The 14,251-nt window shown below is 39.2% G+C and overlaps 1 protein-coding gene across 2 annotated transcripts; it reads left to right on the forward strand.

The window, feature by feature from the left end:
* Positions 1-290: 290 nt before the first annotated feature.
* LOC118409926 (vacuolar protein sorting-associated protein 45-like) lies at positions 291-12,011 on the forward strand. 2 transcript variants are annotated; one of them, XM_035811317.1, is made up of 17 exons: positions 291-504; positions 1,004-1,138; positions 1,371-1,431; positions 1,605-1,684; positions 2,075-2,143; positions 2,474-2,503; positions 2,901-2,989; positions 3,252-3,300; positions 3,470-3,580; positions 4,316-4,450; positions 4,841-4,951; positions 5,464-5,631; positions 6,037-6,195; positions 6,871-6,984; positions 8,210-8,331; positions 8,729-8,860; positions 9,273-12,011. In XM_035811317.1, exons 1-17 carry the CDS (start codon positions 412-414, stop codon positions 9,358-9,360), a joined length of 1,746 nt encoding a protein of 581 aa, XP_035667210.1. In that variant the 5' UTR covers positions 291-411; the 3' UTR covers positions 9,361-12,011. The 2 variants fall into 2 exon arrangements, with proteins under 2 accessions (XP_035667210.1, XP_035667211.1); XM_035811318.1 differs by lacking the exon at positions 2,474-2,503 and having other exon boundaries at positions 292-504.
* The last annotated feature ends 2,240 nt before the right edge of the window (positions 12,012-14,251 follow it).

Below are 14,251 nucleotides of genomic sequence, written 5' to 3' on the forward strand. Positions count from 1 at the left end.
TGATCTCATGAGACTCATGAGACCGGTAGGTCCTAAAGATGTACAAGATAAACAAATGAAGACTACTAGTATATCATCCATCTTCTTGTTACGTCTTTTGGGGTTCATTGGGTCGTTGGACGGAACGATGACCCTATAGGGTTAAAAATATAGGTCAAATGTATTTTTTGATTGAATCGAACTTTTCAACACTATTTAAATCAATCAATATTCCTGTACTTATCTACATATCTATATTTTAGCATCAAGTAAGGTTGAACTACTATAACTTAGATCGCTGTAACAATAATACCCCTATAAGAGAAATAGAACAATCCATTTCGTCGACCCAAGATGGCTGCCATCTGAAAGTAGATTGTGTGAAGTTTTATTTACTTTACTAATCCTGTGCGGTTGAGACGCTTATTCACAATGAACGTGGTGCTGGCAGTGAAGCAGTATGTGGCGAAGATGATAGAAGACAGTGGACCGGGCATGAAGGTTCTACTGATGGACAAGGACACGGTAAATGGCGGTGGGCGTACAGCCAAAAGATATAATTTCCATGTCTGTCCAGTATAACTCAAACAGTGTCAACGTTTTCACAAAAAGAAATCCTAAATTTATCAAGCTACCCGTGAAAGAATTCAGGCAAGTCAACATATTGTGGGACAGCGTTATCTAGTGTCTACTGAAAACGAGATGGGAATAAAAGATGAAATCATTTTCAACATCTTGAAAAAGATCATCTTTGTTTGACATTCTTCTGTCATTTCTGGCACACCCTTATACATGTATGAAGACAGTAGTAAACCGACGCTTATGCGCACAACAAAATGCCATAATATTCTACATGAAGAATTTGAAGAAGATGAATGACTAACAGTATTGTAGAGTAGACATCACATCATGCTTATGCTTTTTTTTTTTTTACATTTTGTGATATTTCTAATCTTTCCAAGTCTAAAAATGATGACGACATCTTAAAATAAGGTTCAAGTGTGGATGTGTCCTGTTTCCCCAGACCAGCATAGTGAGCATGGTGTATGCCCAGTCTGAGATCCTGCAGAAGGAGGTGTACCTGTTTGAGAGGCTGGACTCCCAGGGAAGGGAGATCATGAAGCACCTCAAGTGTATCTGCTTCCTCCGACCCACAAAGGTTAGTCAGCCCTTGGTCAGCTACAGCAAGTCTTTTTTTTTTTAACTCTGATGGGAATATTGTATTGTCTGGGTTTTTTTGTGTTTGTAGCTAAAAGCTAGAGTCAATTCCACATCACTGTGTATACACTATTATTATCCAAAAATGCACCACACTGCACAAGTACACCTCAAACTAGTGTTTTATTTGTAACAATTATTTGATTCACAGCTGCACATGTTGTTCATTGCAGGAGAATGTTGAGTTCTTGTCCCAGGAACTGAAGAATCCAAGATATGGTATATACTATATATGTAAGTACATGTATAAACCATTTCAAAATCGTTTTGTGCAGTACAGTTGTATTAACAGTTCAGACTTCAAAACATATTCAGATTCTTCAATCCATGTCATTCTCAGTGTTTTAAGGTATGTGCATGTAGAAAAGATTCATTGTTGCCTGTTCCTAACAAGGTATGTGTTTCAGATTTCAGTAATGTGATCAGCAAAAGTGATGTAAAGATCCTTGCAGAGAATGATGAACAGGAGGTGGTTAGAGAAGTACAGGTTAGTGGACATTAGGCCGCACCAATTGTATTAATTTGTGCTTCCCAGAATCATGTTTTCCCCCAATTTTGACCAAAAGGCTTCCACTCCATTCACAAAATTTTCATGTACTATTTTACTTTTTGTGCATTTTGTATTTTATGTATTTGGGGATGAAATGATATCAGCCTATGGCTTAAGTGGGTAGAAATGGGATGGTCCATTTTTGCAAAAAAAGGTTGATTTTGAACTGTCCATTCTGCATGGAGAGTTAGAGAGAAATATGCTGTATTTGCTTGCAAATGTTTCATTTGTAGTCTTTATCTATATCTACTGCCTTGATCAAAAGGGGCCTCACCTCTAATCTTTACCATTTTGGAAAACAATGTTGTGTAACATTTTGTGTTGCAGGAATTCTATGGAGACTACATTGCTGTGAACCCACATCTATTCTCATTCAACCTTTCTGGTTGCAGCCAGGTAAAAACTGTGCCTTCATTACTATGGTGTGTCTTGCTGTGTAAAGCTGGTAGCATACTTTCAAATGTCTGAAACAATGTGCCGTCCATGTTTTCATCTTTTCTCTGCCACTTTCCTTGCCTTCTTCTCATCTTAACCAGTGTAACAGTCCAGAATATACCCCTAGCCAGTATACTATTATTCTGGCGAGGGGTATATTTTGGCATGGTGCACCTGCAGGCTTTTCATTGGAATTTGTGGTCTGCTCTAATGCACTTCTTACCAACAGCTGTACTTTTATTGCAAAGCAGTGATTCAGTTAAATATCAGCATGGTCCTTTATTCTCACAGGTTACTTCTCTTCCTTTCTACCCTCATCAGGTATTTGTATCTTGCTTCTGTGGTCTACCCTTAGTGCATCTTACCTTGTTTCTGATGGGAAAAATTCTTAAAAGAGTTTCTTTTTTTTCAATCATAAGGACAACTTTCACTGCCAAGTAGAGCAAACAAAAACCATTAAAAGTTGTTTTATTCTGTTCTTGTTGATCTGTTTGTTTGTTTGTTTGTTTGTTACTTACTTTCTTTGTTGATGTTTTGCTTTTTTCAAGTTGAACAGCCTTGTAATGATCCATCTGTGTTAAAAGCTGTGTCCTGAAATAGAACAAACTGCACACCTTTGTTGATTGTTAATTTTCTGAGAAAAGGATCTTCAAATGTAAACAGACACCAATGAAGAAAATAAGAATGATTTACTAGAATCATATTACTCTTGACACAGGGAATCAACTGGACATCTCAGGCTCTGGCTAGAAGCTGTCAAGGACTCACAGCCCTTCTGTTGGCGCTCAAGAAGTGTCCCATGATCAGGTACGCCTTACTGTAGGACTCCTGTGGCTCCTTTGTCTTTGTTGTTGATGGATGGATGGGTGGATGGATAGATTGATAAGGGTGGATGGAGGAATAGAAAAATGGGTGGATAGAGGGTAGATGGAAGGGTATATGACGAATTCCTGTATGGTGCAGCTTTTTGCGGGTATATGCACATAAATTTGTATCATGTCAATAAACTAGTGAATCACACGTTTTAGGCATTCCATATTTGTAACTTCTAATGTTTTGTTTTCCTTAGGTTCCAGAACTCATCAGAAATGGCAAAACGATTAGCAGAAAATGTCAGAGTAAGTACAGAACTCAAGTTAAACCCATCATCCATGAGTAGTTTCCTCAGATTGTTAACTGCTGATTGATAAAATTCTTTGTGCATAGGCAAAGAATTTATACCTAGTCTTGATTTGTAAGCATTTCACAGGGGTATGAGATGTTTGATGTCTTGTTTCCATTCTTCAGCAAGTCATCTCCAAAGAGGCAGGTCTGTTTGACTTCAGGAAGCCTGATGTCCCGCCACTCTTACTGATCCTGGACCGAAGAGATGACCCAGTCACCCCACTGCTTAACCAGGTATCACAACACTTTCCTGTCTACTTTACAAAAGGATACATACATGCACTGCTAAAAAGAATGTGGCATAAATAAAAATGTGCATTCCAAATCTAAGACTTCCTGAGTCATGCACTGTCAGAAGTATCCAGTCTGATTTTCTACTTTTGATAGACTTAAGTTAGGCTGTTTGCCTAACCTTGAACCTAGGCTGTAAACCTCATGTCTCAAATTGATCACAGTTTGTATAGTGTCTTGTTAGATGAGTGTCTAGCTTCTATTAAGGACGTCCCTATAGGATGTTAAATGGAGGTCACTTCAAGCATATTAATGAAACTACAGCATTTACCAAGTTTGGGTCCATACCAGTGCGAGTAGATCAAATAAATCTGTCAAGATATGCAGCTTGTACTTCAATGCAAACCTGATGTGTTGTGCCATGAGGCAGCTATCCAGGAATGCAGAATGCAGAACAAACATGAAATTCTTGAGTACTGTAATTCAGTTTGTCTTCTCGGTACCAAACTTTCACGGTCTGAGAAAATTTAACTTGTTCTCGGAACTAAATGTTCACTGTCACGGCAAGTGCACATTAAAAAAAGTCTGTGAATTATTTGTTATCAGTAATGATAAGTTCACGTTACAGTCGTCACCGTGAAAACCATGAACATAACAGTACATTGAAAAAAATCAGGAATTACAGTATTATGAGAACTGCTCAAAGTGACCAGACCTGTCTATGATGTTTGTCTGCAGTGGACGTACCAGGCCATGGTACATGAGTTGTTAGGTATCCATAACAACAGGATCGACCTGTCGTCCGTCCCCGGGATTAGCCGTGACCTGAGGGAGGTCGTGCTGTCTGCAGAACATGATGAGTTCTACGCAAGTGTAAGTATCAGCATCTAGATTTACACAACTGGGTTCTACCAGTATAACTGCCCTATGCTATAACTCACTGCTTTGTATGTAGTGGCAGCTACTTGTATTTAATAGCTTGTTAGACCTAACCCTTGTAGGTGTAATTTCGGTATCAAGAATTGCTAGAAATCATGATCAAGCATGATTGTCTCTTTAGAAGAATCTTTCCACAGAGTGTTTGTATCTAAAGATACAAAAACAGGAAGTTATTGGTTATTCACATTGCAGGAACAAACACAAGAAGCAACATTTTTTGTAGGAAAACATATACACACTACACATTTAAGACATTCTATAACAACCTTTAAAACCCTTAGGACTATTATGACAGGACCTATTTGTGTGTCATTGTTCCCACAGAACATGTTCTTAAACTTTGGAGAGATTGGCTCCAACATCAAAGAGCTGATGGAAGACTTCCAGAAGAAAACCAAGAGCCAGCAGAAAGTGGAGTCCATTGCTGATATGAAGGTGATCAGCTTTTTACCATGATGTGGCTAAGCATTGTTTTGTGTGAAAGCTTTCATAGAAAAGGCAATAATGAAGGATATAATGAGGGATTTACAAAATAATTGTGATATGAAATGACTTTGGCTACCCATCAATTTATGGGCACAATGGACATTACCTATTTCCCTGACATAAGTGGCAATCCATCCAGCTGTTTCACCATTTGGCAAGGTTCAATCCAATTGTGAGCCCCAACTCAAACATTCTGTAAGGGATTGCCATCATCATTTTGGATGGTGACCTACAGCCTCGTGTGTGAGGGCACTTCAGGTGTCGAACCTCTGCACGTAAAAGAACCCAACACACGTACTGTAATGAAAAGAGTAGGGCTGACCTGGTGTGCTTTGTTAAAAACAAAAGCTGTAGCAAAGCTGCATTGCCCTGCAGTAGCTCATTGAAAAGCACTTCTTCATTTTCATTGAGGAGGATAAAAGGAGAAGACAATTCAGTTAAGTCCTATGTTCCTTGTCCAGGCATTTGTGGAGAACTACCCACAGTTCAAGAAGATGTCTGGTACGGTTGCCAAGCACGTGACAGTGGTGGGAGAGCTGTCTCGCCTGGTGGGGGCCCACAAGCTCCTAGAGGTGTCCGAGGTAGAGCAGGAGCTGGCCTGCAAGTCTGACCATTCCAATCACCTGCAGGTGAGAGTAATGCACATTTTATGTAAGATTACAATTGCTTGATGATATGATTCATCATCATCAATATAATTCTTGACTACTATTGTCTTTATCTGTTCCCTTACAATACATGATTAGAGTGCACTGTAGTGCACATATCATAGACATAAATGCAGATTTTCAAAAGCATTTACCAACGTTCAAAAGCTTGTACAAAACTAGTCTAAGTCTTATGTGTGTTGATCATACTACAGATATTTGTGTTAATGGTAAACATTCATGAATTAACCATTTAGTCATTATGGCCCCAGGAAATTCACTTTCTTAGTTTTAAAAGAACAAGTCTAACATTGAAAATTTGAATAATATTGACAGCAGTTTGGAAGCAACCATGACATCGGTCTTGCACATCCTTTTTCTGTCCAGAGTGTCAAGAAACTGTTCCAGGATGAGCAGGTATCAGAGCTGGACCTGGTGCGGCTGGTCCTGCTGTACGCGCTGCGGTACGAGAGGCATCCCAACAACGAGGTGCACTGGATGATGGACGCCCTGGGAAGGAGGGGGGTTAGTGACAGATACAAGAAGGTTGGTTTCAATTCTCAGTATGGCAGACAATGTCTCACTACTTAAAAATTGTATACTATTGTATTAGTCTGTTAGGATTGTGTAAAACATACAGCGTGCATCTACTCATGAAATCCATCATGAGCTAGTAAAGGAATCCGAAGTAAAACTTTACCATGTCTATGACAACATATTGTTGCAATACACAATGAAGGTGCTAGAGGTCACTTTTACTTGAAAAATTAATGTCTAGAATTTGTACTGAAACATGTTTAAAGGTACCGTAAGGCTACAAGATACATGTTCTGTAGTAAAACACTCACATCTAATATATGGATATATACATCATATTACCAGGTGCAAAGGCAAGAAATGGATTGCTAGAGCAAGATGAAGACAAAAAAAAGATTTAGAACGAGGTCTACCTCAAAGATAAGCAAAACAGTAATTGGAGACCCTTAATGTATGTCTGTTGTCCGGACCAAAATCAGTGATTTTATCTACAAGTAATTTACGGGAAAAAACTCAAACAAGTAATTTACAGGGAAAAAACTCAAAGTTGTATTCCTTGTCAGTTTGAGGAGAGTAATTGGTAATTGTAACTTTTCCTTTTTAAATAGAATTGGCAAGTACTGCAATGAATTTCCAGTCTTTGCATCACAACAGTGTTTAATTTGATTGTTCCATCCTTCCCAGCTTGTGTCAGCGATTGTGGAGTATGGAGGAAGCAAGCGCCGTGGCACTGATCTGTTTGGCACGGACAACACCAACCCCATCTCCTTCACTAAGAAGCTCCTTAAGGGCCTTAAGGTACAACCATCTCGATGTTGGCACCCAGCATACTTGAGATAAATGTTGCTATGTGCCGTCTATGCCTGTAATCTTTGTATCAGCCCATGTTGAGAGCACCCAACGGTAATTGCACACCATTAAGGGATGATGTGGCTATTCCTAATGTGACTTATCTAATCCATAAAGCTGCCAGGGCTAGTCAACCATCTGATATCAGTTAACGGATCACTTCGTTAGAACGGAGTCAGAAGATTTGTGAAGATATCAGAGCTTAGAGTGTTCAGGATGTGGATTGCTTGTGTCAAACCTGCACCATACAGGTATTCGTCAGATACGCTTCAGCTGTAACTCACTGATAGAATGGAGAGGGGCATTTCTGGATCAATTCTAGGGGATTTTCCTACTTCAACTATTTACCACACAGTCATTCGTCAACAGAAGTTTTGCATTGATTTCCATATTTGTATGTGACAAGAATGAGAAATCAGGGCATATATATGATGGAAGGACAACATCACCTTGCAATATGATAGAACGGTTGTTATCCATCAAGCAGCTCTCAGCTTTAAGTGTTAAACAAATATGGAAAACAGACCTTAACATGTGATACTGCAAAGTGGATAGATGACAACAATGTGTCAGTAATCTACAGCATGTTATCAAACAGTAGCTTGTGTTACACAATTTCTGGCTGTTGGATGCTTAATTTGCTCCTCACTGAGAGGGTGTGGTCATGCACACTTGAGAGAACCATTCCCTTTCCTAGAGACACTGAGAGGAACTCAGGGTTCTTTATCACTAAAGAAACCAGTCATCACACCTTCAACACCATGGTAACAAAAGTTAGCACATACTCGTAAATCAACAGGATTAAGTGTATGAAGGTGTAGACATCCATGTAATGAGATACTTCATCTAAATTCAACTGATGACTGAAAAATTGTCTTTATTTCCTTTGCACATTGTGAATATTCATAGTTGGGATATAAAACCTGCTCGCCAGCAAGATCTCTTCAGTGTCACTGACAACAGATAATGGATGTTTTCTGAAAAGCCAAGTCTGACCGTTTCCAAAATCATATCCAGTTTTTGAGTTACTGCTATTTGGTGCAACAGGATTAGGATATGCCCAATTCTCCTGATTTTGAGGTGTTGTCTATCAGACTTACGGGGGCCTGACCTGCGGAAGCTTGATTTAATCAGGCAAATCAAAAAGTATCTTGATGGTATCTTTTGTGTGTAGGGTGTGGAGAATGTGTACACTCAGCACACATCCCTGCTGCAAGACGTTCTGGATCAGCTCATTAAGGGTAAACTGAAGGATGGGAGTTACCCTTACCTGGGCACCAGCACCCTCAGGGACAGGTCAGTCTGTGCAACAATCATCCTTCCTTGCACACAATCTTTTGCTCTGTATATCGCTTAACATTAATGCTTGCACTGGTTTTGTTGTCACTGTTTTCATGGTGTGCTCTTTACCACATATTCATTACACCCCAAATATGCATTTTCCTTGTATTGCTAGACAGTAAGTGTACTGCAGGAGCTATATCAACTAAATCAAGTCCCTGCAAAATAAAGAAATGAATTCACAGTTATAGCTAGTCTTTAAACTGAACTGTTAGTACAAGATATGGTAGAATCATTTTTATTTTCAACAATGTTATCCTAAATGAAATAATTCATGGCCTATGTAAAGTATGTTGTATGTTTTATTGTCCAGCAGCTGTTGTTGTACATGTATTTGTAATCCCTTTTTCAGGCCTCAGGATATTATAGTGTTCACCATCGGTGGTGTGACGTATGAGGAGTCTCTGGCCATCCACAACATGAACAGGACCACTCCAGGGGTCAGGATAGTACTAGGGGGCACCACTGTTCACAACACAAAGAGGTATGGGCCTGGCAGTACTGTTCACCAAAAGAGATTGCCTTGAAAACACCTATGTGTACCTGACCGTTCTTGTTTGCTAGAATCAGTCTACTAAACTTGGATTGATTTGTTGAAAAAAATTGTCTTTTCTGAGTACTAACGGTATAGGTATATAGTGGAACTCATTGTCATTAATACAGTAAGGACATCATCACTGCATAGATTTTAAACAATTCTTGGGTTACATGTGTAATGGTCCTCTGTGACAGGTGGATCAGTGTACAATAACCAGCTGCCTGTGTGGCTGTGAAGTTGGTATGTTATGCCAAAGAGCAGTTATTCCGCCTCTACCATACAATATGCCCTCTTCTAGTCGATTTAAGCAGGTTGGCAATAGAAATGTATTAACATTGGTTTTCTTGTCTTCTCACAGCTTCTTGGAGGAGGTATGGCAAGCAACACAGGGTCTGAGATTCCAGTACACCAATGCACAGGCCTCCCCACAGCATAGATGGACCTGAGTCTTGTATTTAAATTGACCAAAAAGTGATGCATTGATTAGAACGCTCAAACTTAACAGTCAACTTGCTGTCCTTCAAACATGTTATACAGACATCGCTACTGGCATCAGTTAAGCCTCAAAGTCATAATAATGAACCTGCAGTCTGCTGTATACTAGCACATGTATTATAAGTGTAGTCTTACCTGGATCAGATCAGTATGAAATGAGGAAGGTGAAACAGGAAGGTGATTATCTGGAGAGACACTGTCTGTAGCACTAATGCTGTAACAAATGTTGGTAATACACGTCTGGGCTGATAGCATCTCTGCCATCAGTGGAAGGGATACTGCTGCATTTCGTGATATTTGAGAAGCATACATCTTGTAAGCACTGAAGGTGCCAAGTTAGCTTTGTGCTATTATATAGGAGCCATTAGCCTGAGTGTCAAGCTGTGCTAGATGTTGATACTCATGCTGCATTCAAAGAATTGTTGGATTTCTGATCTGACAGTATTGATGTTGAAACATCAGGCTGCCTACAGAACACTGATCAATACCCATTCTGGTGTACAATATGTGGCTGATTTGAGCTGAAGTTTTGAAATTGATTCCAGGTCAGCAATCACATCCTCTCTTTCTGCCATGCAGTAAGCCCAAGAAGCAAGTTGCAGAGAGTGAACACGTAGAAAAACAATTTCCTCTTTACACCTGACTGTACAGGCACAGGCAGAGAACTGTGGCAGATTTGTTTGCCGGCAATGCAGATCGGTTCACTGCACACATATTAAAATGCAAACATATAGACAGCTTTTCTAAGCTTAAAGCCTTCTACATATACCAACCACTGATAGAAACACTGAGTCATGACTAATGACTGTGCACAGTACTTCAACTACTGGATAGATTTTCACCCTCTGGCCCTTGCACGTAATCATGTTTCTTGTCCATTGCCAAACATCCTATCATTCAGGAAAGCGGAAACTTGAAATCAGTCTGGGGGTCACAAGTCAAGCAGAAGAAACCCTCTGATTGCTTGAATAATCCAATATAAATCACAATTTTCCTGCTGGATTAGTTCTGTTGATCTATGGCACACTTAATGCCAATCCATGCTGGGAGAATTGTAGCTGACCTGTGGTGTGTTGGCAGACATGCCCCGAGGAATACCGTAAAAGGCTTTTGATTTGGAAGGGAAGAATTTCAGCAACTGTAGAGTCTGAAGTGAATGACGTAGCCAATGTGTCCATTTCCAGCTTGACTGGCATTAATGGTAATAGGTAAAAAACAAAACTGGTCAAGATGTCAGAGTGAAAAAAGAACTCCTCAACTTTTTGCAGTTTTACAGTACATGCCTATCAATGACTATCAATCAGCAGCTGCAGTTTGGCTGCCAAGGTGCCATGGGCATGTTTTCTCCTGAGACTTGTTGGTGACTGGAGGGAGCACATTAACCTTGACACACCTTGAATGTGTTCTACTTTGGTGAAGCTCATGAAATATGCAGGTGTCAATGCGAATTATCCAGAGGTGTTAAAGTTAGGCAAGGTTTTGTGTTGCATATCATCAGTTGGGTGATAGGTATTATGCACATTTTTCCAGATGTGTTTGTACAAAGTATAATTATCATAGAAGCTCATCTTTGTAGATAATAATCATAGGACAATGCTAAATATGTGTTTGTACAACCAGTTGTATTCCACTTCTTTCACTCATATTTATGGTTAGATTTAACCAATGGCTGCTATAATGATGTTCAATGCTTCAGTAGAGGAAGAACAAAAGCGCTGACAAAGAAAGTATTACAGTGTAGATAGACATAAACTAAGATGCTTATGATTCAATGTGTTAGAAGTATTTTGTTGGTAGGAACATCCCAGATGAAAGCTTTAAATTTGGTATGATGGTACAATTAAACATTGTTTGTGTACACGTAACTGCTTGCTTTGCAACACTAAGGCAGTCTTATATACATCGGATGTTGGAAAGAGGGCTACTCTCAAGAGGAGTACGTTACTTGTTTTGATGAATAGATTATGATTGCCATCATTCCCTGTAGAGATGTAAGTACTGTGATGACAGCTCCTATTCCTGATGTATTATTCTGTGGAAGACTTTACCCATTGGGACTTAACATGAATGACATGCTTAACAAGAGCGTACACAGCAGGGGAATACAAACCTCTTCTGTAGCATACCCCTCTAACATTACATGCCAGGTTAAGTATTGTGCAATGTAATTTTATCTGCCATTTTTATCTATTTACAGTAAAACGGATGCCAAAATAAGGGTTTTCTTTGCAATGGCAGTTTTAACATTGTGCTAATACAAATCACCATTCGCAATCAACGACTACTGTTTTTCTACATCATGTATAGTGTGTGTAGTTCTACGCATATGAAGTTGATTCGCCCTATAAGTAAAAAGAACAGATGGCCGTGTATAATACATTGGCCCTGAAATCCCCTCAAATCTATTAAGTGCTGCAAACATTACCAGAAAATCCTGCAAAATTCGTTGATAAGTCAAAAAGGAGACAATATGAAAACCATTATTAAATGTTAGATTGAGCTCGGTAAAGAAAACTGCAATTTGTTCTGTTCTGATGCATTTCTAGTTCGTTTGTTTCATAGAGACAATATGTATATTAAAGACATCAATAGCAAATGTTAAGTTTCAACTCTATATTACTGGCATAGTTGTAACTGTTACATCCATTTTCATTCCAAATTCATCAATGTTTAATTGAGTTTCACTTACAACAGTTGCATGGCTATTAGTTTCCATTGACGTTCGACACAATAAGAGTAATACTAATGAACCGCAGTGCCATATGCACTGTGAGTATATCACTCACCTACTAAAACTCTGACATGTGATTTGGCTATACCGCCTTCAATATGAGAGTCAGAATTAGCTGCCTTCCTTTGTCCATAGATCATGTGTATGATAGGAGTGTCATTTCCCAAGTTATTACATACAGCCGGAAAGCCTAGTCTCAGGGGGCAGCCAATGGGCAAAATTGCTGCGCTATACTGATAGCATCTTGTCGCTAACCCTGCAGATTCCCAATATAACTGCGCATATGGCTTTAAATTGATGGAGAAGAGAGAATTGGTAGAAAAAGAGCCAGCATTTGGCTTCTACCCGGTAATATTGGAGTTTTGTGTGTGAGTTTCGTTTCAAAGGCAAGGTTGTATCATTTTCAGGAATGTGATGAATTGTTTTGATTTTTACCCAACTGGGAAATATGATTTATAAGTAACATTTCACAAACGTGTACAGTATAAAGGTATGCGTTTGCGAAATTTCACTCATATACGTAGACTAGTAGGTTATATTAAGTTCACGTTTTTCGCCAGGAGATAGGATATCTTTATAGCCCACATGGACCAACTATGGGAAATTGGTTTTGTTAAAGAGCCCGCCTGATGCTCTTCTCTTGGATTACCCTTAACTAGCCAATCTGTCAAAATCATCCTTACCGGAGTGGCAATGCTGCGACGTGTGATCCTAATCGCGTGTAATGTTCCAGTCGTGCCAGACTGTTCCATTGATGAGAGCATTGGGATGCAGACGCAGTTCTTCACTTATATTGGGTTCAATTCGTAACGATAGGGACTAGTGAAGACGAAGGTGAAAATTTGCTAGTTCAGGGCTGTTTCATTTATAAATGTACATTATAGTGTAATTCTTGCCAGTTTCCTGGGTGTAGGGAACTCTGTGCGTATTCCAAAGTGTTTGTCCTTGAAGCTAATATTGATAGGAACTTCATGTTTACGACATGCATGTAATCCGTGTTAAGGTTAATATCATCAGGCATGCATTATGCAAATTGTGCATGCTTTGCACAGTTTACAAGAAAATACCCGTCTACTCCAGGCTTCATTAGAATAACCCACACACCCATCGAGGGATCGAGATCAGTGAAGGGCTGTTCTAAAAAATGAATGCTTCAAGTCAGTAATCCTGCCGACGGCATTCAATTTACTGGATGACCCGTTTGCGACCTCGAAAGTTACGGCCACCGAACCAGTAAGTGAAATGAGGGGGTCAAGTCAATACTCACGATGGCAGTCAGAAAAAGAAATGTTTGACTGTCAACCAAGTTGCCCATAAGTTATATTGAGATGACAGAGAAATCTACACATTCGACCCATCAAGAATATCTAATTATAAGTTACATTAATTTGACACTGACATCACATTATGCAAAGATCCAGTAAATGTGATTATCATATAGCCAGATGGAGTTGGCCAATCAGAGGCCCCCATTTCCCATGGGTTATCAGGCAGTAACCTCAAAAGTGGTCGGTTATTCTAATAACCGACCACTTTTTGGACCGCACCATTATACAGGGGACAGTCATGAATTTTTTTTGTACTGTTGTTTGTGTGTAAACCATGCATAACTGTCAAAAATATTATGATTGATTGGTTATGTTAATTAGGGCTCCACATGGGGAATATAGGGATACTTGAAAAGGAATTATGCTGATTTTACACATTTTCATTATGGCTTTCTAACGTGATTAAGCCGGTACCTTCCTAAATCACTTCATATATACGTACTTTGTCGTGCCCAAGTGAAAAGGCTCTGCATGGGGGGTACCAGGACTCCACTTAATACATGTAGTTTGTATTGCAAATAAGCCACATGTTGATGCTGATATGCTATCTCACAAACAGATGATTAGTTAAAATTATTAGTTAAATGATGATGATGAAATAGTTTAATGTTTGTATTATATATAGACACTATTGTACAATATATATGTTGCAAATGTATTTTTACGTAATGTATTAAAGTGTTTATTTGTTATAAAGGAATTTGTGTGAAATAACTGTCAGTTGGATAGGCTATATGATAATAACGTTAATGCCCCGCCTTATCCTCGGTGTATATGGTGAGA

The sequence above is a fragment of the Branchiostoma floridae genome, chromosome 2, assembly GCF_000003815.2.
Source record: "Branchiostoma floridae strain S238N-H82 chromosome 2, Bfl_VNyyK, whole genome shotgun sequence".
In the NCBI taxonomy this organism is placed as follows: domain Eukaryota; kingdom Metazoa; phylum Chordata; class Leptocardii; order Amphioxiformes; family Branchiostomatidae; genus Branchiostoma; species Branchiostoma floridae.

What these genes read in the sequence shown, in the direction of transcription:
- LOC118409926 (XM_035811317.1), top strand. Translation starts at nt 412, where the DNA reads ATGAACGTGGTGCTGGCAGTGAAGCAGTATGTGGCGAAGATGATAGAA. An exon ending in GCTTCCTCCGACCCACAAAG is followed by an intron (nt 1,139 to 1,370) that starts GTTAGTCAGCCC and finishes TGTTCATTGCAG; the next exon opens with GAGAATGTTGAGTTCTTGTC. An exon ending in TCACCCCACTGCTTAACCAG is followed by an intron (nt 3,581 to 4,315) that starts GTATCACAACAC and finishes GTTTGTCTGCAG; the next exon opens with TGGACGTACCAGGCCATGGT.